Here is a 24,686-nt window from a genome sequence, read left to right on the forward strand (position 1 = left end):
CTGTTATTGTAGCTGCCAGTCATACCAACTTGTCGTCACAAATCACCATGCCTGGCCAACAGACCATTGTCACCACTCCTCCTGTTGCAAGTGGCAGCTCTGACTCTATCTGAAGGTTCATTCTGAGCACGCGCACGTGTGTGTGTGTGTGTGTGTGTGTGTGTGTGTGTGTGTGTGTGTGTGTGTGTGTGTGTGTGTGTGTGTGTGTGTGAGAGAGACAAATGACAAATGCCCACTACTGATGAGCACTGATGAGACCTGAGGCCAAATAAAGAATGGAGGGAACAGCAGCTCCAGCAGCTCCCTGGCCTCCAGGACACCACAACAACTAATCAGAATCTAAAGTACAGACAAGACACCACCCTTCTTTTCCATCCCAAAATGTTCTCTCACTCTCTCTCTCTGTGATAGGTTGATAGGATACATACACTGCTAAAAAATAATAATAAAAGAACAGAGCCATAGCAGTTCCTTAACCAAAGACTACATCAGCAGGACCCATATCTGCTCGTTTGCCGTTGAACAAAGGCAAACAGGATGAGCACTTCGTTCTGGAAAGGGCTTGGCTGTTTGTGTGTGTGTGCTATGACATGAATGCCATGAATGTTGTTAAAATTATTAAATCTTCATCAGGGACAGACAAATGTTTCTGATTAATCTGTGGACTTCAGGATTGTGGCAGCAGAGTTGGCTAGAGTCGTACCAGACTCCAAGTGACATTTCTTCATAGATCAAGAGAGCATGAAAAATGTGTCAGGTATATTAGGATAATCAGCTGCATAAATGGAGAGCAAAACAGGAGATAATTTCTTATGCTATTTTGGCATCCCACATTTCCATCTCTTTACCTAGAAGTTGCCATGCAGAAGTATTCTCCCTAGAGAAGATCAAGATCAAGTCTCTGGAGAAGAGACATGTTGGTCTCTGGAGGAGGCCAGATTAACTCCTTCATGAGTCATGAAGAACACTGACTATCTCATACTGAACTGAAAAGCCATTTTTTGGATGTGTTTCTAGAGGTATAGGTAATGTAAGGCAGCACCTTCTGTCAGCTTAATTACATCCAAGCTCCTGTCAAGCATCTACAGCAGTGACATGAGTGCCACTATTGTTGCTAAAATTCTTAAATCTACGAGGTCAGTTCCTTGATCATTAATATGCAAATTGTCGTGACCATTAATCAACATCTACTGATTAACAACCACTGATCAAAGCATTTCAGTCATTATGCAAATGTTCTGTTTATAAGGTTGGGGAAACCTGCAGTCAGCTGAGACTGAAGAAGTCATTTGGTTGATTGACGAAACCTTTCTCCCACTGAAAACATCCAGATGAACAGGATCAACCTTTTGAGATTTACTTACCTGGATGATTGAGACTGCACCAAGACATTTAGATGGTAGGTGGTTCGATCCATGGCTGCTCCCGTTTACAAGTCAAATCTCCTTGGGCAAGATATTAACTCCCAGCTGATCTTTGATGCATCCATCAGTGTGAATGTCTCTGAATGGGTGAATGGGGATGTTGTATAAAGTATCAAGCAGATTGAAGGCATTACTGCACAGAACACTCAGCTTCTACATATGTCTTCTGTCCAAGCTGTGCAGGTCAGTATTTTTTTAGTAAAGATCTAGCTCTGTCACGGACCCGGTTCCAGGGACTCGGGGTCCGTGAGCAGTGTGGACTATAATTATTATTATTATTATTATTTGAGGGTTGTGCCTTCTGCACTGCTGCTGTCCTGTGTTCCTTGTTTGTGTACTGGCAGGTGTGTATGGGTGTGTGCGTGTGTGTGAGGGTGCGGTCGTGACAGGCACTTTCAGGGCTGGTGGGTGTGGCCCTGCCAGCTGACCGGTCACACCCAAGAATCTCCACACACACCTGGTGCTGATCAAGCCTCGTCAGAGGAGCTACCAAACAGTGTGGCTGAGAGCTCCTTGATGCTGGATCGTTGAGTGACTTCCTGTCAGTCTCAGTAATATGTGCAAGGTTAGTGCCAGTTTGCTAAATACTCATGGCTGCCCTTGTATGCGTGTTTCCCCAGGAGGATTTGTGAAAATCAGGAAGCATACGGACGGTACACAGGGAACGGAGACTGAGCATGGAGCACGGGAGTAGGGAGTAGGGGGTCCTCATTCCTCTCATCCCCACGGTCTGCCACACCTACCACGACAAGCTTCTTCTCTGCCTTCTCGATCTAGGGCGATCTTGGCTCAAGAGTTGGGAGTTCGCCTTGTAATCGGACAGTCTTGGTCGTTGTGTCCTTGGGCAAGACACTTCGCCTACTGCCAGAAGGGCCGATGGCGCGATATGGCAGCCTCGCTTCTGTCAGTCTGCCCCAGGGCAGCTGTGGCTACAACTGTAGCCTCCACCAGTGGATGACTGGGTGTGTAAAGCGCTTTGGGGTCCCTAGGGGGGACTAGTACAAGCCCTATACAAATACAGGCCGTTTACCATTCTCATCATCCCTGTCTCTATGCTCTATAGACAGGCCTTTTTATGCTCTATAAGAACCTTCTAAACTCTACAATTTTCCAGACTTGAACATGACGCCATGGAGTAAGATATCACTGACTCAGACAGCAGAAATTATCCAGATTTTTCTTTATGGCAAAAAAAAAAAGACAAGAAATTTTGTTCAAAGGTCTTGAAACTTGTAATGAAAGTTTGTTTAAAGGTCACGAAGCTCATGGACAACGTTTCTATAGCTGAGCAACTGCATTCAAGCCCTATATCACCAAATGCAATGCAAAGAGTTTGATGCAGTGGTGTAAAGCACACTGCCACTGAACTCTAGAGAAGTGGAGACATGTACTCTGGAACGGAAAATCATGGCTCTCTCTCTGTCAATCCACTGGCCGACTCTGGGTTTGGTGGTTGGCAGGACAGTTGAGTGTGGCAGATGACCTATTCTCCTAAAATCCGCATATAACAGCTAAAATAAGCTATGTATATAGTTATGCAATTTAATATGCTACATCAACTTCATGTGCAGTAGACAACAGTGAGGGTGCAATTACTTGGAAAGAAAGCAACTGGACTTCTTCAGGTTTCTCGAAGATGTTTCACCTCTCATCTGAGACGCTTCTAAAACCATGGTGGTGAGTCCCAGGAATTTAAACCTTAATGGGGGTTGTCACTTAAGAGAGTTGTTGACCGACCACTGATCATGTTATCAAGGTTTGAAAAAAGGCTTGGGTCATTTTCACCAGAGGTTTTGGATTAAACCATTGCACAACCTTGCCTCACCTGAGATCACCTGATGCAAGATTTGACTGAGGAAGGGATCTCAAAACTGCATTGTAGGTGGCAGACACTTGGTGTCATAAGCCCCCCTGTTCCAAGATGGTCACTCATAGTGGACATAGATAGCCTCTTTTCACTGCTCTTGCAAACCATCTGTCTCCCTTTTCAAAATATGAACATTACATGCAATTACGTGTGCAAAAATTACAAAATGTACAGTTGCAAATTGAGGTAGTCCAAGGTTATAAATTCCTGTCACGTGTTTATGAGTCTAACAGTAGTGGGGAAGAAGGATGTCTTTAGTCTACAAGTCCTAGATTTCACACTTTGTACCTTTGTTGAAATGGTAGAAGTGTGAACTGACAGTAATGCGAGAGGGTAGAGTCTTTGGGGAGGTAACTATCCTGTGGACTCATGTGCATGACAGCAGATGTTCTATTGAGAGTGTAGTGGACTCCCTTTGATCTTTTCATCAGTTTTTACCACTCTCTGCAAGCATTTGCAGTCCATATCATTTGCTTTGCCGTACTACATGGTGACGTAGCTGGTCAAGATGCTCAACCATTGAGCTGTATAAGTTGTTGAGGATCTGGGTGACATGCTAACCTACCTCAGCCTCTTTAGAAAATATAGCTAGTGTGGAGCCCTTTTAACCAGCTGTGTGGTGAGATACTCACTATGTAGAATCCCAGCTATTTAAAGCAGACCACCCTGTTGACTTCAAGCTCCTGAATGCATGGTGGAGTCTCCTTTCCTTCATCATGTCCACTATCTCCTTCGTCTAGTCCGCGTCCGCGGTGAGGGTGAGGTTGTTGTCCTCACACTTTCAAATCAGTTTGACTCATATACCTCCAAGTCACGACAACAGTTGCCTCAAGGTGCTTTATATTGTAGAATAAGCAACCTAAAATAACATAAAAAAGCAGAAACAACCTATATAACCCCGCTAGGTACAGTGGGAAAGAAAAACCCCCTTTTAACAGGAAGACTGCTCCAGCAGAACCAAGGTCAGGGACAGTCTGCCATCTGCCCGTCCCTGGTTAGGGTGAGGGGATTAAAGCAAGAAAAATGCATACTGTGGAAGGGAGGCAGGGATTAACAATAAATAATGATTAAATATAATATAGCTTATAAAGAACTAGTGAGTGAAAAAGGTGAGTGAAAGAAACACTCAGTGCATCATGGGAAGCCTAGACCTATTGCAGAATAACAAGGGGGGGGGGGGGGGGTTCAAGGTCACCTGGTCCAGCCCTAACTATATGCTTTAGCAAAAAGGAAAGTTTGAAGCCTAATTTTAAAAGTAGAGATAGTGTCCGTCTCCTGAATCCAAACTGGAAGCTGGTTCCACAGAAGAGGAGCCTGAAAACTCCCATTCTACTTAAAATATGGAACAGGGAACAGTAACCAATATAGCGTTCCCAGGCCAGCCGAGAGATATAATCTCTCCAGCGTGTCCTGGGTCTGCCCCGGGGCCTCCTCCCGGTGGGACATGCCTGGAACACCTCACCCAGGAGGCGCCCAGGGGGCATCCTTGTCAGATGCCCGAACCACCTCAGCTGGCTCCTTTCGATGTGGAGCAGCAGCTGCTCTACTCTGAGCCCCTCCCGGATGGCCGAACTTCTCACCCTATCTCTAAGGGAGAGGCCAGCCACCCTTCGGAGGAAGCTCATTTCTGCCGCTTGTATCCGCGATCTCGTTCTTTCGGTCACTACCCACAGCTCGTGGCCATAGGTGAGGGTAGGGACGTAGATCGACCGGTAAATTGAGAGCTTCGCTTTTACACTCAGCTCCCTCTTCACCACGACGGACCGGTGCAGCGTCTGCATTACTGCAGCTGCAGCCCCAATCCGTCTGTCGATCTCCGGCTCCCTTCTCCCATCACTCGCAAACAAGACCCCGAGATACTTGAACTCCTCCACTTGGGGCAGGAACTCATCCCCGACCCGGAGTGGGCACTCCACCCTTTTCCAGCTGAGAACCATGGCCTCAGATTTGGAGGTGCTGATCCTCATTCCCGCTGCTTCACACTCGGCTGCGAACCGTTCCAGTGCGAGCTGGAGGCCCCCACCCGATGAAGCCAACAGAACCACATCATCCACAAAAATCAGAGATGAGATTCTGAGGCCATCTTTTTGGGTCAGCTGGCTTTTTAGTTAGTTAGTTATAACTTAGTCTAGCAGTCCAGCCTAAAAGTAATAAATACATAAACTAGTTTTTCAGTGCCAATTTGAGATGGGATTGTGGTGTGAATGGTCCAGAGAGTGTTGTTTTGAGCCATTTTATGTACCTCACCTGCACATGCCGTGTAGGTGAGCCCGCACAGCACCGCCGACCACGACTCACCACATACCCCCATTGCCTGATTGAGGCTGGGAAGCCGTCCGGCCAAACCTACTCCCCTTAACTGGCTTCCAACCCAGCGATAGGGCCGTGTCCCTTCCAGAGGCCGGCCACGCCTCCAGCGGTGGCAGCAACGCTGGTCTGGAGACCGCCTGGTCGTGTCGGCTCGCCAGGTGGCCAAGTCGACATGACCCTGCAGGCACAGTCATGAGCTCCTGCTCACAGGCGGCTGGGCCGGCATCCATCGGTCCAGATCAGGTCGTGCCCTGGGACCCAGATCGAGCAGGCTCCCCTTGCACGGGGACCTCCACCTCCCCACACAGTTCCTCTACTGCTACCAGCTGGAGCGACTCCTCCACCGCTCCCTGCTGGAGCGGACCCTCGTGGACTTCCTCCATCCCCGGCTGGAGCGGCTCCTCCACCGCTCGTGGCAGGAACACTCTTTCACCCAGCTGTTCCCCCTCCTCTCGCAGGCGCGGACCCCCACGCGCCTCGTCCACCACCTCCAGCTGCCGAGGTGCCCCACATGGTTCCTCCACCGCCAGGTTCCACCTGTGGGGTTGGCGGCAGAGGTGTTGACTACGCCTGGAGCAATGTCGCCAGCTCCGCGATTCAGCCCAGGTGGCACTCAGCCTGGTCCCGCAGCTCTTCCCACCGGCGGCGCACCTCTGCCGCCTGCTCCCTCTGGGTGGCCGCTATTTCGGCCAGCATCTGGGTTTCGCCACCACTGTGGTGTGAATGAGACACGGCAGGTCCAGAGAGTGTTGTTTTGAGCCTTTTTTTTTACCGCGACTGCAGCTCACAAGCTGCCAGCCGCACATGCAACACACCACAATACCGAACAACCCCTGCTTCCCCGTGTGTTTGACATGGTGGGCACCGCCGACTATGCGTCGCCACAGGGATGTTTCTAATTGTAGAGATATTGGGCAAATGGAAGAAAGCAGTCCATATCGTGGTCAAAAATGAGTAACTGAAAATGCATGCTTCTAATGATACTGCCAAACAACGCAGGAAGAAGAAAATTCAAATAAACACAGGAAACAGTGCACAGGGTCAAGCTGGTCATGAAGCAGGGCTTTCGAGCAGTTCTGATGACCAGTCGGCCCACGCCAGGGCTGCAGTTCATGAGGTCAGTTGGTTGGCCCACAGCAGGGTCTAAGTAGTTCAGGGAGTTGGATGAGTGGCCAGCGGAAAAGGCTAAGAATCTCTGCTGCCTGGCTGGGAGGCCCCTAGTGAGGCGAAGAAACTTTGGGGGCCGGCTGGGTGGCCAATGCCAGAGATGAACCAGCTCAGGTGGCATGGCAGGAAGCTGCAGACAATGGCAGTCAGACAGCCCAGCAGGAGGCCATAAATAACAGCAGACACCCTCCAGGTCCTTGGAAAAAGGTACTGTGGACCCTCAGTTTGCTCAGGCTCTGACAGGGAAAAAATCCATGGTCTCAGTTCAGGTGGGGGAGGCCCCAGGTGGAACAACAGTCTCTGGGGAGGCTTGGGTCCAGGGGTTACAGAAACTGAGTTGAACAGAGGGCCTTTTTGCATAGGCTAAAAACAAACATGCTTGAAGGTTGTCTGAGATGCAACGAATACCGTCCTCTCATCAGAAAGCTTAGAAACAGAAAAATAATTTATTGAACTGGATCAGACATCTGACACTTAATGTGGGCATTAAAAAGCTTGTGAACACAAAATGGTGTCTTTATTAACAGTTTCAGAAACAGAAAAACCATTATAAATAAAAACTCAGCAATCCCTCCAATGTCTTTCAAGAAACAAGGCTAAGCCTTTGAAATCAGGGGCTCTGTCCCTAAATCATAACATGACGTAAATCACAGTTGTGGGAACAGAATGCTCCGATGAAAATCTGCTGCCTTAGAAACAGCCGCTTAACTTAACTTTATTGTCAACCACTGAAGTCCCTTTATTTGTGAGTTCAGCCGGTAAAATCAGTGTTTTTAAAACTTCAGGTCCAGACACTGACCACACAGTATTGTGATTTCTTTGTAGAAAGGTGAATGTACTGAGGTTCAAGCATAACACAGCAGGAAACAATATTTTTACTCAGTGTAGGAGCAACTTCAGAAAACCCATTTTCATCGGATGTGGGCCAGGACACCACATCAGCCGACATGGGCAAATGCAAAATGCAATTTTCCAAATGCAAACACATGTTATATATAAACAATCTATGCTATATCAGATTTAGATACTTTATTGTCATTGTCATTTCCACAACAAGAAATTAAGTGCATCTTCTACAGCACAAAAGAATAGAGCAATAAAAATGAAACAACTCAATAATAAGTAAGTAAAGGACCACAATAAACCACAGTCACAAACTCATAATTGTGCATAGTGTACAATCTTCTGTTAATTTCTTTCAAAAAAATGAACCTTAGTGCATTTGTATTTTTTATACTACTGGGAAATTATCATTTCAACTGTTCTGCCAAAACAATGTCAGACTCTGTAGTTTTCTCTCCTACCCAATTGGACCAGGATTGACATGTTTAGCCACATGTTACATCCCTTGGCTAGTTTAAGGGATAAAAAGGACTAACATAAAGTTAAATAGTGAAAGAGGAGTCCAAATGGCATTTCAAATGTTTACTTTCTGCTAGTTTAAAACTCTGTTAGGCTTAGACTGACATTTAACTTCAAGGAGAGCTAAGGCCTATACAGCAAACAAGGTTCAAGGTTCAAGGTTCTTTATTTGTCACATGCATAGTTATACGAGTATAACACACAGTGAAATGTAACCTGACGCACTCCTCGACATGTGCAAAAATTGGGGGGGGGGGGGGGGGGGGGGGAGTAGAGGAAGAACACACACACACATATATATATATATATATATATATATATATAATAAAACACCCAGCACGGCCCTGCGGGCGGTTTATCCTTCAAGCTCGGGTCCTCTACCAGAGGCCTGGGAGCTTGAGGGTCCTGCGCAGTATCTTAGCTGTTCCCAGGACTGCGCTCTTCTGGACAGAGATCTCCGATGTTGTTCCCGGGATCTGCTGGAGCCACTCGCCTATCTTGGGAGTCACCGCACCTAGTGCTCTGATTACCACGGGGACCACCGTTACCTTCACCCTCCACATCCTCTCGAGCTCTTCTCTGAGCCCTTGGTATTTCTCCAGCTTCTCGTGTTCCTTCTTCCTGATATTGCTGTCATTCGGAACCGCTACATCGATCACTACGGCCGTCTTCTTCTGTTTGTCTACCACCACTATGTCCGGTTGGTTAGCCACCACCATTTTGTCCGTCTGTATCTGGAAGTCCCACAGGATCTTAGCTCGGTCATTCTCCACCACCCTTGGGGGCATCTCCCATTTTGACCTCGGGACTTCCAGGTTATACTCCGCACAGATGTTCCTGTACACTATGCCGGCCACTTGGTTATGGCGTTCCATGTATGCCTTGCCTGCTAGCATCTTGCACCCTGCTGTTATGTGCTGGATTGTCTCTGGGGCATCTTTACACAGCCTGCACCTGGGGTCTTGCCTGGTGTGATAGACCCCAGCCTCTATGGATCTTGTGCTCAGAGCTTGTTCTTGTGCTGCCATGATTAGTGCCTCTGTGCTGTCTTTCAGTCCAGCTTTGTCCAGCCACTGGTAGGATTTCTGGATATCAGCCACCTCCTCTATCTGCCGGTGGTACATACCGTGCAGGGCTCTGTCCTTCCATGATGGTTCCTCGTCTCCCTCCTCTTTCTTGGGTTTCTGCTGCCTGAGGTATTCACTGAGCACTCGGTCAGTTGGGGCCATCTTCCCAATGTATTCTTGGATGTTCGTTGTCTCATCCTGGACTGTGGTGCTGACACTCACCAGTCCCCGGCCCCCTTCCTTCCGCTTAGCGTACAGCCTCAGGGTGCTGGACTTGGGGTGAAACCCTCCATGCATGGTAAGGAGCTTTCTTGTCTTTATGTCAGTGGCTTCTATCTCCTCCTTTGGCCAGCCTATTACCCCAGCAGGGTACCTGATCACGGGCAGGGCGTACGTGTTGATGGCCCGGATCTTGTTCTTACCGTTCAGCTGACTCCTCAGGACCTGCCTGACCCCCTGCAGGTACTTGGTGGTTGCAGCCTTTCTAGCGGCCTCTTCATGGTTCCCATTTGCCTGCGGGATCCCCAGGTACTTGTAGCTGTCCTCTATGTCTGCAATGTTGCCTTCTGGTAGTTCAATCCCCTCAGTTCTGACTACCTTCCCTCTCTTTGTTACCATCCGACTACACTTCTCCAGTCCGAACGACATTCCAATGTCATTGCTGTATAGCCTGGTAGTGTGGATCAGTGAATCGATGTCTCGTTCACTCTTGGCATACAGCTTGATGTCATCCATGTACAGGAGGTGGCTGACAACTGCTCCGTTCCGTAGTCGGTATCCGTAGCCAGTCTTGTTAATGATCTCACTGAGGGGGTTCAGGCCTATGCAGAACAGCATTGGGGACAGAGCATCTCCTTGGTAGATCCCGCACTTGATGGTGACTTGTGCTATGGGCTTGGAGTTGGCCTCTAGTGTTGTATGCCACATCCCCATTGAGTTCCTGATGAAGGCTCTTAGGGTCCCATTGATCTTGTACAATTCTAGGCATTCCAGTATCCAGCTGTGGGGCATTGAGTCATAGGCCTTCTTGTAATCAATCCAGGCAGTGCACAGGTTGGTCAGTCTGGTCTTGCAGTCTCGGCTGATTGTTCTGTCTACCAGTAGCTGGTGTTTTGCGCCTCTGGTATTCTTGCCAATTCCTTTCTGTGTCCCGCTCATGTATTGACCCATGTGCCTGTTCATCTTAGCCGATATGATGCCTGACAGGAGCTTCCATGTAGTACTGAGGCAGGTTATTGGTCGGTAGTTGGAGGGGACCGGTCCCTTCTTGGGGTCCTTGGGGATCAGGACCGTCCGGCCTTCAGTTAGCCATTCCGGGTGTCTCTCGTTAACTAGCAGCTGGTTCATTTGTGCTGCCAGACGCTCGTGGAGTGCAGTTAGCTTCTTCAGCCAGTAGGCGTGAACCATGTCGGGCCCTGGTGCTGTCCAACTCTTCATACTGGAGACCCTTTCTTGGATATCTGCCACTGTGATGGTTACTGGACCCTGTTCAGGGAGGTCGCTGTGGTCTGCCCTCAGATCCTCTAGCCACTGAGCATTGCCGTTATGGGTTGCATCCTTCTCCCATATGCTCTTCCAGTATTGCTCCGTCTCCAGCCTTGGTGGTGCTGTTCTCTTATTGTTCCCTTGCCACTGAGAGTACACCTTTGCTGGTTCTGTGGAGAACAGCTGGTTTATTCTCCTGCCTTCTATCTCTCTGGTGTACCTCCTCAAGCGGCTGGCCAAGGCTGTGAGTCTTTGCTTGGCAGTTTCCAAGGCCTCAGGTATGGACAGCTTGCTGTATTTCTTAGGCACCTTATTCGTCGCACCTTTCTGCAACTCCGTTAGTTGGCTAACCTCTCTCCGTGCTACTTTGATCTTGCCCTCTAGCCTCCTTCTCCATGGAGGGTACTGCCCCTTGTGGCTGTTCAACTTGTAGCCAAGCATCTCACTGATCACTGCTGCCGTATTGTAGATCAGCTTGTTAGTGTCGGTAATCGTGGTTGTAGGTATTGCCCGTAGTGCTGCATTAACATCATCTAGCAGACCTTCTGAGGGTACTTCACGTAATCTTGGTAACCGGCTACGGGGGATCCAGGTTTCAAGCTTGGCCATGATCCTATTTTTCAGGTCAGTTCCTCTCGCACTCATATATATATTACCACGGTGGTCCCCGTGGTAATCGGAGCACTAGGTGCGGTGACTCCCAAGATAGGCGAGTGGCTCCAGCAGATCCCGGGAACAACATCGGAGATCTCTGTCCAGAAGAGCGCAGTCCTGGGAACAGCTAAGATACTGCGCAGGACCCTCAAGCTCCCAGGCCTCTGGTAGAGGACCCGAGCTTGAAGGATAAACCGCCCGCAGGGGCGTGCTGGGTGTTTTTATACATATATATATATAGAACACGAGAAGCTGGAGAAATACCAAGGGCTCAGAGAAGAGCTCGAGAGGATGTGGAGGGTGAAGGTAACGGTGGTCCCCGTGGTAATCGGAGCACTAGGTGCGGTGACTCCCAAGCTAGGCGAGTGGCTCCAGCAGATCCCGGGAATAACATCGGAGATCTCTGTCCAGAAGAGCGCAGTCCTGGGAACAGCTAAGATACTGCGCAGGACCCTCAAGCTCCCAGGCCTCTGGTAGAGGACCCGAGCTTGAAGGATAAACCGCCCGCAGGGGTGTGCTGGGTGTTTTTTTTATATATATGTAGTATATACATTGGGTGAATGTGCAGTAGTAGCAGCCAGCAGGTGAATTCTGTACATTAATATGAATAGACATCTGACTATTTTACAGGATAGACAATATAAACATATTTAAAATTAAAGGAATTTGAAATGTACATTGTTCCTTGGTTTAGTGTCTGGAAGAGTCCTGTCTCAGTCAATTATAGATGATGTGAGAGGGCGGGTGTGTGTGTTTAGGGCCCGGATGGCTTGGGGATAGAAGCTCCTCTTGAGTCTCTCTGTCCTTGCCCGGAAGATGCGGAACCTTCTACCAGATTGCAGAAGTTGGAACAGTTTGTTGCCAGGATGGGACGGGTCCTTCAGTATCTGCGCTGCTCTAGTCCGGCATCTCCTGGTGTAGGTGTCCTGAAGCGGGGGGAGAGCAATCCTGCAGCAGCGTTCTGCTGTACGGATCACTCTCTGGAGAGCTTTTTGGTCCTTCACACAGCTGTTCCCAAACCACGATGTCATGTTCTGTGTGAGGATGCTCTCCACAGCGCCTCTATAGAAAATCCTGAGGATCTTTGGAGAGACCCTGAACTTCCTCAGTTGTCGTAGGTGATACAGGCGCTGCCTAGCCTTTTTGGTCTGGACCTGAATGTGGGCAGACCATGTCAGGTCTGAGGAGATGTGGACACCAAGATACTTGAAGGACTGCACCCTCTCCACTGGAGCTCCATTGATGATAATGGGCTTGTAGTCTCTGTGCTGACTCCTTCTGAAGTCCACCACCAGCTCCTTGGTCTTGCCGACGTTCAGCTGGAGGTGGTTGTCCTGGCACCAAGATGCCAGATTCTTCACTTCATCCATGTAGGCCGTCTCATCGTTGTTGGAGATGGCACCCAACACCACTGTGTCGTCAGCAAACTTCACAATGGTGTTGGAGCCATGGGTGGCCACACAGTCTGAAGTGTAGAGGGAGTAGAGCAGTGGCGAGAGGACACATCCCTGAGGTGCTCCTGTGTTGATGGTGATACTGTTAGAGATGCATCTACTCACCCTCACCACCTGAGTTCTGCCAGTGAGGAAGTCCAACACCCATGCACACAGACGGCTGTTAAGTCCCAGATCCCTGAGCTTTGTGAACAGTCTGCAGGGCACTATTGTGTTAAACGCTGAACTGTAATCAACAAACAGCATTCGCACATAGTTACCCTGTTTCTTCTCCACATGGCTGAGAGTGGTGTGTAGGACGTGGGCGATGGCATCCCCTGTGGATCTGTTGGATCTGTAGGCGAACTGCAGCGGATCTGTGGTGTCTGGGATGGAGGAGGAGATGATGTTCTTCAGCAGCCTCTCAAACACCTTCATTACTACCGAGGTCAGTGCAACTGGCCGGTAATCGTTCAGGGATGAGGGCTTGCTGTTCTTGGGCACAGGGATGATGGTGGATCTTTTGAAGCATGTGGGGACCACAGACTTCGCCAGGGACTCGTTGAAGATGTAAGTGAACACACCTGCTAGCTGGTCAGCACAGCAGCGCAGCAGATGGCCGGTGATGCCGTCTGGCCCCGCCGCTTTCCTTGTGTTCACTCTCCTCAATGCTGCTCGGACGTCATGCTCCGTGATGCTGGTCACCGGTCTCTCGCTGATGACGTCACTGTCCTCGGTAGTCAGGCGGTAGATAGCATTAGCCGCCTGGCTAACCTCGAAACGGGCGTAGAGCTGATTCAGCTCGTTGGTGAATGCAGAGTCGGAGTTGATCGGCGCAGTGTCCCTGGCTTTGTAGTCCGTAATGGTGCGTAGTCCGTGCCACATACTCCGTGTGTCGCCCTGGTGGAAGCGGGACTCCACACGTTCCCAGTACCTGCATTTGGCATCTCTCACCGCGCGCCGCACGCCGTATGAGGCCGCTTTGTAGGCGCTCATATCGCCAGTGGCGAGACCCGCGTTGTAGGAGGCGGTCCTGGCGTTCACTGCAGAGCGGATCGATCTGTCCATCCACGGTTTCTGGTTTGGGAATGTGGTGACTCTCGCAGTGGGGATAATCTCCTCCGCTAGCATATTGACGAAGCATACTACTACTTCCATAAACCGTTGATGTTGACTGCGCATGCTCTGAACATGTCCCAGTCGACGTCGTTGAGTGAGTCCTGTAGCGTAGCTCCTGATTGGGCAGATCACCGTTTTACCTCCCTCGTGGTCCACGTAGAATCTCTGGCGGCCAAGAAGGGTCGGGTTTAAAAGTGTCCAAGATTAGATGTGCAACCTTGGCACCGATGTTTACAAGTGATCCGCTGTCGCATACTATAAGACTAGAGGATTTTGGGATGTAAACCAGAGCAAAAAATAAGTAAAAAACAAGAAAAGTGGATAGTCGGAGCAGAGCGGTCAGGAAGGCGTCTGGACGTGGCCGCGCCATCTTGTCACAAAACACAAAACATCCCTAAAAGGAAATAATAACTCCAAGGAAAACAAAGTGTACAGCCAACAACAATAACCTATCTAACTAGCACATGAAGAGGAAAAAATGAGGAATAACAAAAAAAGGCAGCTCTCCCCTTACAAACACAGTCTAAACAAAGTCACATGAGGTTGAAATATAAGTCAAAGGCATTTAAGCCTGCACAACGCAGTGAGTACGGCAATCAAAGTAGCCAGAAGGCCCAGAAATAGAGCTCTACAGACATTATATAGGGCTTTGCTGATTAATAATTGACTTGATTAAGGCAGCAGCACCCAATCAGGACAGAGGAGGTGGAGCCTAGACAAGACACAACGAAACTAATATCCTTGTTAGGGATTTAACCCTACCGCATGTTCTCCTTAAATTGCTGTTTGTCTGAGTGGTGTCCCAGAAACGATGTGGGCTTCATAGATAATTGGCAAATCTTCTGGAGGAAACCTGGTCTTGTTAGGAGAGACGGCATCCATCCCACTTTGGATGGAGCAGCTCTCAGTTCTAGAAATCTGGCCAAATTTATTAAACCACCCAAAAGTAACTATGCAGAGTTGGGACCAGGAAGCAGAGTTGCAGTCTTACACGCCTCTCTGCAGCTTCTCTCCTCCTGTTACTCCCCAAAAACCCATCTCCATAGAGACTGTGTCAGCTTCCAAAAAGACAAAAAACAAACTAAAAACCAGCAACAAACAAGTTAAACATAAAAACTCACAAAGAAAGAACAATACAGTATCCACATCTGAACCAAAGAGTAAAACAGTGAAATGTGGATTATTAAATATTAGGTCTCTCTCCTCCAAGTCTCTGTTAGTACATGACTTAATAATTGATCAACAAATCGATTTACTCTGCCTTACAGAAACCTGGTTGCAGCAGGATGATTATGTTAGTTTAAATGAATCAACACCCCTGAGTCACGCTAACTATTAGCATCCACAAATCAGAGGCCGAGGGGCGGTGTAGCAGCAATTTTTCACACCAGCTTGGTATTCAACCAAAGACCAAGACAGACTTTTAATTAATTTGAAAGCCTGATGCTTAGCCTCGTCCACCCCAGCTGTGAAACTCAGAAACCAGTCTTACTTGTTATCATCTATCGTCCACCTGGGCCTTACACAGAGTTTCTCTCTGATTTCTCAGACTTTTTATCTGATTTACTGCTCAGCTCAGATAAAATCATTATTGTGGGTGATTTTAACATCCATGTAGATGCTAAAAATGACAGCCTCAACATGGCATTTAATCTGTTATTAGACTCAACTGGTTTCTCTCAAAATGTAAAAGAACCCACCCACCACTTTAATCACACTCTAGATCTTGTTTTAACATATGGCATAGAAACTGAACATTTAACAGTGTTTCCTGAAAACCCTCTCCTGTCTGATCATTTCCTGATAACATTTACTTTTACAATAATTGATTACACAGCGGTGGAGAGTAGACTTTATCAAAGTAGATGTCTTTCTGAAAGCGCTGTAACTAAGTTTAAGAATATAATCCACCCACTGTTATCATCTTCAATGCCCTGTACCAACATAGAGCAGAGCAGCTATCTGAACGCTACCCCAAGAAAGGTCAATTATTTTGTTACTAATTTTACCCACCTATGTCTCATTGCACTCTGAAATAAAAGCATAGTACAAATAAGCAATTAAAGTTAAAAAAAAGAAATCATTGAATCAGTTTATACACTAAAATGTATTCTAAAGTTTGACTCATCAAAGTAACCAACATTTGGCAGATATGACAGCTGAACACACCCGTGGCATTCTTTCTACAATAGAAATCAAATATTCTCCCATATCTGTTGCAGATGTTCCCATAAATGTGGACCTTGTAGGCTGCTTTGCTTTCACTCTTCTATCCAGTTCATCCCAAACCAGCTCGATGGGGTTTAAGTCTGGAGACTGTGCCGGACACTCCATATTTTCAAGCTTACCTTCTTGTTCTTTTTTCCTGAGGGTAGTCCTGGTATAGCTTGGACTTATGTTTTGGGTCATTACCTTGCTGTAGGATGAACCCTTGACCAACTAGGCACATACCAGAGGGTACTGCATGGAACTGCAGAATGCTGTGGTAACCATTTTGGTTCAGGGTGCCTCTCACTCTGTACAAGTCACCAACTTGAACAGAGTGTACATTCCAACTTGTACATTCCACCAAAACTGCCCCTGACCATCACACTACCTCCTCCATGTTTGACAGTTGATGCCACTCACTGCGTAACCATCCTTTCACCCTACTCAACACAGTACAAAGATCCTGCGTGATGAACTGAGTAGTTCAAATTTCAATTCATCAGTCCATAATACCTTCTTGCACTCTTCAGTAGTCCAGTGGCGGTGTGTCATGGCCCAGACAACCCTCTTTGTCTTATTCTGACATTTTAGCAATGGCTTTCTTGCTGCAACTCATCCTGTCAAACCTGCAGCTTGAAGTCTTACTACTACCACTGCTTACTATGACCATTAACTCAAAAGCTGGAGAGGAAATGGTGAATCACCAATTTAAAAGATCATCATCTAGCCTGGTGAAATATTTTGCTGCTTTATAAAAAAAAGCCCTCCATAAAGCCAGAACATCTAACTACTCATCACTGATTGAAGAAAAACAAGAACAACCCTAGGTTTCTCTGTAGTGCGGCACTGTAGCCAGGCTGACAAAAAGTCAGAGCTCGTTTGAGCCACCCATTCCATTACCATTGACTAGTACCGACTTCACTAATTTCATCACAGATACAATTTGAACCATTAATGAAAAAATTACTCATAACTGTGTCACAGACATAATATTATATACAGCTGGTTTCAGTACCATCAATATTTATTTAGTCATTTTCTCCAATTGATCTTTCTAAATTAACTTCAGTAATTACTTACCCCAAGCCATCAGTGTGTCTTTTAGACCCCATTCCTACAAAACTGCTCAAAGAAGTCCTGCCATTAATTAATGCTTCCATCTTAAATATGATCAACCTATCTCTAATAATGTACCATGGGCCTTCAAGCTGGCAGTAGTTAAGCCCTTACTTAAAAAGCTATCTCTTGACCCAGCTTTCAGTCTCCAACCTTCCTTTTATCTCAAATATTCTTGAAAAAGTAGTTGTCAAACAGCTAACAGATCATCTGCAGAGGAATGGTTTATTTGAAGAGTTTCAGTCAGGTTTCAGAGCTCATCACAGCACAGAAACAGCTTTAGTGAAGGTTACAAATGATCTTCTTATGGCCTCTGACAGTGGACTCATCTCTGTGCTTGTCCTGCTAGACCTCAGTGCAGCATTCGATACTGTCGACCATAATATCCTATTAGAGCAGTTCGTGTAAATGGAGAGACCTCTTGAACCACTAAGGTCCAAAATGCTGCAGCAAGAGTCCTGACAGGAACTAGAAAGAGAGAGCAGATTTCTCCTGTTTTGGCTTCCTGTTAAATCCAGAATTCAAAATCCTGCTCCTCACATACAAGGTCTTAAATAATCAGGCCCCATCTTATCTTAATGACCTTGTAGTACCATATCACCCTATTAGAGCACTTCGCTCTCGCTCTGCAGGCCTACTTGTTGTTCCTAGAGTATTTAAAAGTAGAATGGGAGGCAGAGCCTTCAGTTTTCAGGCCCCTCTTCTGTGGAACCAGCTTCCAGTTTGGATTCAGGAGACAGACACTATCTCTACTTTCAAGATTAGGCTTCAAACTTTCCTTTTTGCTAAAGCATATAGTTAGGGCTGGACCAGGTGACCCTGAATCCTCCCTTAGTTATGCTGCAATAGACGTAGGCTGCCGGGGGATTCCCATGATGCATTGCGTTTTTCCTTTTCAGTCACCTTTCTCACTCAACATGTGCTAATAGATGTCTTAGTTGAATCACACTTTCCACAGCAGTCTTTATCCTGTCTTCCTTCTCTCATCCCAACCGGTCGCAGCAGATGGCCGTGCCTCCCAAGAGTCTGGTTCAGTTGGAGGTTTCTTCCTCTTGCCAAAGTGCTTCCTCATAATGGGTCATATGATGGTGGTCATATGGTCATATGTTGGGTTTTTCTCTGTATGTATTATTGTAGGGTCTACCTTACAATATAAAGCGCCTGGAGGCGACTGTTGTTGTGATTTGGCGCTGTATAAATAAAACTGAATTCAAAAATTGAATTGTTTGTAGTGGACATTTTTGATAGCAAGATAAGGACGATGAGTTTAAAAAGGATGGTACGGTTGACTGGTTAAAGACTTTGGTCAAGACCCCAGCCAGCTGGTGCCGCCATGATATCAGTTTCTGTACATTTGCTCAGCATTTACCTGACTAGACACTCATCCGCTGTGAGTGTGTTGGAGTAGCAGACAGATAGGTGTGATATGGGTCAACATCTATGAGGCTTAATTCCTCTGCCTATATTGTGCCCCATCACCAGACCTGAGTGCAGCCCTTTAGAATCTGTCATCTAGGTGTTCCAATTGGAGTAGGCCCATTTAAACAACCATAGTTACGGTGTCTGAGCAGAGTTCAGAGTTTTGTATTTCCATCGTCTAGTCTGTGCTGTCTTGTTCAAAAAGGCCTCGCTCGCTCTCTCTCTCTTACATATGCACACACACACACACACACACACACACACACACACACACACACACACTCTATTGAATGTGCACTCGCTCTCTCTCCCCTTTTCTCTCTCTCCTACATACGCACACACACACACACACACACACACACACACACTGCACATTCTATTGACCAATATTTGTCACTTGCTATCTATTTAGCTGGGAGCAAGTGAGAGGCTTCAAGTTGGCGGCACTCCGGCTTTTTTAGCTGCGAGTGTTAGGCCAGATAGTGTTCACTCGACTTTGTCAATCGCTTGTCAACTTGTACCTCTGAGACATATCCTCTCTAACACACAAGAGACAGGCATCCGCCCAAAGCCCCCACCCCTCCTGCCTGCTGCCCACCTCCCAATGTAGAGCAACCAGGAAATGGCCGCTACCTCCTCTTTCCCTCAAACATACACCAACCCCCCACCTCCTGACAAAAGCCTGCTTGGCCTCTCCATCAAACGTCTGACAGCCGAGGGAAGACAGCTTGGCTGCATCTCTCTTTCTTGTAGCACACACAACATGTGGCCTGTGAAAATATTATTGTCATAAAGCAAAGCTTATGTTAAAGGCTGCTCGTGCTCCTCTGTTGGGTGCCATCAGGTTGTTGAGCTCAGAATTATATATATATATATATATATATATATATATATATATATATATATATATATATATATATATATATATATATATATATATATATATATTTATTTTATTTTTTTGGCAAGCAGAGAAATTAGCTCCTGTTTGCTACTAAACAAAATGAACTTGCTGGTATAATTATTATATAATTTTTTATAACTTTTCATTCTCAAACAGGAAAAATTGTTCTTTGGAATCAGTAGCTAAATATATTCAATTAATGTAATTGATTATTATTAGAGCTGACAAAGGAGCAGCATAACTTCTATCTAAAAGTCAATATTCAAACAAACAGATTACACAATGCTACACTTCATTTATCTTAAAAAACCCTCTATCAGAGCTCAGTCTTGAAATTCTGCACTGACCTATATGCACAGGATTATACTACGAGTCCTTTGAATTAAGGTTACCATTTCTGATGAGTCCCCAGTCACTGGCACCTTTGTTGTTTTTATTTGTGCTTGTTCTCTTTTTCATTTGATATATTCTTTGACTTATCTTGTCGGAGCTAAATAAACCCAATGAACTGGCTGTACTTACCTGGACTAGCACGAAGAATCTTTTCTTCCATCTTTTCCATACATTTTTGCCAATGGCCCAAAGGTACCTGTGGGTAAAAACACTCTTAATTATTTCAAAGAAGACTTACATAGATTTCTCAGTGTGACCATCTTTTTTGCTTCTTTCTTCAATGCCATTATTCACAGCTAAAATTTCATGCACCAGCCTGAATCTGTATTAAGGACACATGGCTCTTTATTCAAGAGCCTCTACTGACCTCTCCTGTCAAAATGTTTTTACTGCAGCCAGACACAGCATCCTTACAGTGCTTAAAATGACAGGTATTTGTCATAACAGAAAAACTGCAAATATAACTGATGGCACAAATAATGAAAATATTCCAGTTAATTGGATCTGTAAAACATCTCAGAGCCAGCATACAAAAGTCTGCAGAACAGCAAATTGACTGAGGATTAAGGATGCAAGAATGAAATCTTGGATTTTTGTCAAATCAAAAAGGGAATCTCATCTTAAATAAAATGCAAATATGATGTGGTCCCAATATTTTCTCATTTAGCTCATTTAGCTGGAGAAAGCTAAATAAGAATAAATCAAGTAAACAAATGAATTTCCAAGTAAAACTCGCTTTAATATGTGCGTCACACGTAGTAGATTAAACAATCATTCTGAACTCTTAATATGAAAATAAATAAATATGAGTAGAGACATGTTAAATAAGAACTTGAGACCTGCACCTGGTCTTCGCTGGCCCACTTACACTGTCATGCATTATACTGGCTCGGTGACCCAGCGTTTTGAGTTTATTGTTATTATTTTCTAGTTTCTTCTGATTTTGTGTTAGTTCTTAGGTTTTGGTACTAGAGATGGCACGATACCACTTTTTTATGTCCGATACCGATATCATAAATTTGGATATCTGCCGATACCGATATGAATCCGATATAGTGTTTTTTAATCAACAAAACTGTTTTTTAAATATCTTGCTGCATTTTGTATAAGTTCATACTCAAGTTTAAAACAACAACTACACTAAAGCTATTCTGTTATACCTGTATACAAAAAAAATATTTCATAGTTCAGCAATACTGATCAATCTAATAAACTTAGACCTACACCATCCTCCCTATTCTGGTATTTTAAAGAGTACTTAGCATAAATATTAAGCAACCTAACTAATAGGGTTCCAACTCCCAGCAACAACAAAAATAAATAAATAAAAAATAGGGAACCACCCCTCACACTCCACCTCGTGATGCTTAATCGACGTAATCAACCTTAATTTGATGCAGTGTGAAAAAAAAATGCACAGAAATCAATTATTTTTCAAGAAATATTAAATAGATTCAACATCTTTCTTCAACAAAATTGCAGACTGCACAGATGGTACCTTCCCAAAGGAAAAAGTACTATAGTTTACTAGGGTATATATATTAGACTTAATAGTCACTATATACAGTAATGGACTTCTATTCATTTTGCATCAAATTAAAACTTTGGGTGTCAGATTCAGATAATTATTTATTAAAAGCTAGACATTTTACACGAGAATAAGAAAGAAAAGTATGTCTTTGTGCCCCTTTTCTCTGTTAATGCCCTATCGGCCCCCCTGGCTAAACTTTGCTAGATCTGCCCCTGCACAGTTACCAGCGTCAGCTATGTAGAAAAAGATCCTGGTGTAGAAAGTAATATTAAATAAATTCTAACAGCTTATCAAGCTTAAACGTGCTGCTGTTGTTCAGCCGCTGGTTTCCTCTTTCTGGTGCAAAGTGGGCCAAAAACAAACAAGAGACACGGACTCGCGACAGAAAAGCCGATCAGCTGATCATTGATCAGTTTCATGATTGAAGTAGCAGCAAGAAGAGGCAGTCGCTTGTTAAGCTTAACGCAGGAATGCTTTACATTCAGAGATGGACTTACACACTTGCTTTACTTCTCTCGGGGATAACTTTGTCGGAGATGAAATGCCGGGTTGCTAGCGAAGCTCCACATGCTATCCAGACCACCGACAGGTCCCGCATGCCACAGCCGCTCTATCACGTGATGCATACTGCTCCGACGTGCTAACGTTCTGAGGCGAGTTACGGCCTGTTGCAAGTTTTGTGAGGTGCTTTCGTGATATTTAATGGATCGGATTACATTTTTTATTTTTCTCCGATATCGGATCCAGTAATTTAGGTCAGTATCGGACCGATACCGATACGTAATATCGGATCGGTCCATCTCTATTTGGTACTGACATTCAGTTTTTTATTATTCCTACCTGTGTTCTTCCCCTCCGTGCTCTGTTCGTGTCCCTGACTTTGCATTTGTAAAACAGTTTGAGTTTCCTGTTTTACTTTGTAGATCTGTCTGTGACTTAAATATGTTCAGCTTGTGTTTCCCCGTCATCTTGCGATTAGGATCAGCTGTGCTTCCCTCCAGTGTGTCATTTCCTAATTACCTTGTGTGTGTATATATAGTGGCTCTAGGTCTGTGCTTATGGTTGGTTCGTCTGTGTTATTTGGTGTTACTTGGGCATCTCTCTGCTCCACATTCCCCATGTAACCTCCTTATAGTGATGGGCAGATGAAGCTTCATGAAGCACTGAAGCTTTTCATCCAATTGGTTCACCCCAGCACAAAGCTTCTTGAAGCTTCATTTGCTCTAGCAGGACACCTACTGGACGTAAAAATATTAGTTGGCATGAATTTGAAGAGTGTGGCCTTTTGCACACAGCCTGTAAATGTCAACAACAAAAGGAGTGTGTAAAACATGTATATTGTAGTGATGCAGTATACTGTGTATATTTATACTGGCAGTATGGAAAATGATCATTTGGAAATGCTTAAAATGGAAATGATCATTTACTGTGAGGTGAGGTGTGGTTGGGGTGTGGACAGTGGTTGTGCTTTTGTAACGTTGAGGTATGGACAGCTACACACTGAGGCTTTGAGCCTCAGTCCTGCCTGTTCACATTTTATTCTGTAAAAACTACATTTTCACTGCTTTTATGACCTTTTTAGTGGGGAGAACATAGCTGGGATTTAATGATTTAACAAATCTTTTGAATCCTTTGTCCTCCACAATGCTAAATGGCTGGGAGTCCTCAATCACCATGCTAACCAGGTCTTCATCTATTTGAGATTGTTCTCCTGAGGAAAGACAATAAAGACAAAGCACAGATATAAATATCACACACGTCACTTATTACAGCTGTATAATATTGTTATATCATTTAGTAACATTACTGCATGCTATAGTATCATGGCATTTGATGGCTCACCTGGTCTTGCTCCACAATCGGTGTTCCCCTTATTCTCATGCAAAGCTCTGTAGTGCCTAAGCATGGATGAGGTGTTGTTATATCCCAGCTCCCTGGCACATAGCAAACACTTCACCTTGTACACAAGTAACGACAGCTTAACATAAATTGTATTGCACCATCAGTATTATGAAAATACATCTTCTGTAGAAATTTCCATACCTTGTTGGGAGGAATAAGATCAAAATGTTCCCACACAGGGGAGGACATCCTCCTCTTCTTAGCTGGCTCCATTCTCTCCTGACTTTCTCTCCTCACTCTCATAAACCTCCAAACTGTCTCCAAACTCTCACTAACCGCAACTCTTCATCAAACACCCACATTTTAAATGAAGTCTGAGGGGTTTATATCGCTGTCATAGCTCGCGGCAAAGTTCGAACCACTTCATGAACCAGTCACGTGGTACAGCCGGGCAGCGAGGCTTCGGACGTCATCATTTTCAGCTCCTCCCATAAATGAAACAAGCCTCGATACGCGCATCGTGGAAACGCCCCTCAATTACTCGACACAAGCTTCGAAGCCTCGATACAGAACGTCACATCACTACCTCCTTATGTTTTCCCCTATGTGTAGTGATGGCCAAATGAAGCTTTCTGAAGCATTGAAGCTTGTATTGAAAAACGGTTCATTACTCGAAGCTTTTCAACACAGTCCTCTCTGGTGACATCTGGTGGCCAAAACCATTAAGAGCAGCTTGAATCCACAAAATAAAACCAACCGCTTCATTAAAATTGCCCACTCTACAGAGTGGGATTCTGTCTGGCCGCCATTGTGTTGCTTTGAACGTGTATTTTTTGGTGGCTAAAAAAATGTGGTTTATTTGTTTAATAAATAATTTTGACCAGTAAACATGTTCAAACATGCACCATGGTGTGGTCTTTCTTTGCTTGTGACTTCTTGATGTTGGTAAATACAATAATTGAAAAATACCACGTTACATATAATATACATATGATAATGTACAACACATTATGGAGTATGCTTCTGCTGTGAGGTCCTGCCTCCATGCACTTGTGCAATTAACAGGGTTTTAATAGTTTTGCAATTTTCGGAAACGCCCCCTCAATTACTCGACACAAGCTTCGAAGCCTCGATACAGAACGTCACATCACTACTGATCATTCCACTGAGAGATTTGGAGAAAACTAGAAGTGAAAAAACATTTTCGTTAACGGAAATAAAAATAAAAACAAAAAAAGGAAAACTAACTAAAACTGTAATGAGTGTTCACAAAACTAACTAAAATTAACTGAATTTATAGCAAAAATGGGCAGCACGGTGGCACGGTGGTTAGCACTGTTGCCACACAGCAAGAAGGTCCTGAGTTCAATTCCACCATCAGGCCG

At 45.3% G+C, this 24,686-nt stretch overlaps 1 protein-coding gene across 6 annotated transcripts in view; it reads right to left on the reverse strand.

Annotated features, from left to right (window-relative positions):
* Window positions 1–24,686, reverse strand: part of LOC147329784 (calcium-dependent secretion activator 1-like) — a 352,004-nt gene that overhangs the window by 184,042 nt on the left and 143,276 nt on the right. For all 6 annotated transcript variants that reach the window (XR_015129022.1, XM_086291119.1, XM_086291117.1 and 3 more), the window contains exon 9: window positions 20,058–20,124. Coding sequence is in view for 5 of the 6 variants with exons in the window: in XM_086291119.1 (XP_086147245.1) it covers window positions 20,058–20,124 (67 nt within the window). In the remaining variant the exon portion in view is untranslated. The remainder of the gene's footprint in view (window positions 1–20,057; window positions 20,125–24,686) is intronic.

This window comes from Aulonocara sp. 'chitande type north' Nkhata Bay, linkage group LG5 (assembly GCF_057382095.1).
Source record: "Aulonocara sp. 'chitande type north' Nkhata Bay isolate Kocher_YH1m ecotype deep benthic linkage group LG5, A_spYH_male_GT1.1, whole genome shotgun sequence".
Lineage (NCBI taxonomy): Eukaryota > Metazoa > Chordata > Actinopteri > Cichliformes > Cichlidae > Aulonocara > Aulonocara sp. 'chitande type north' Nkhata Bay.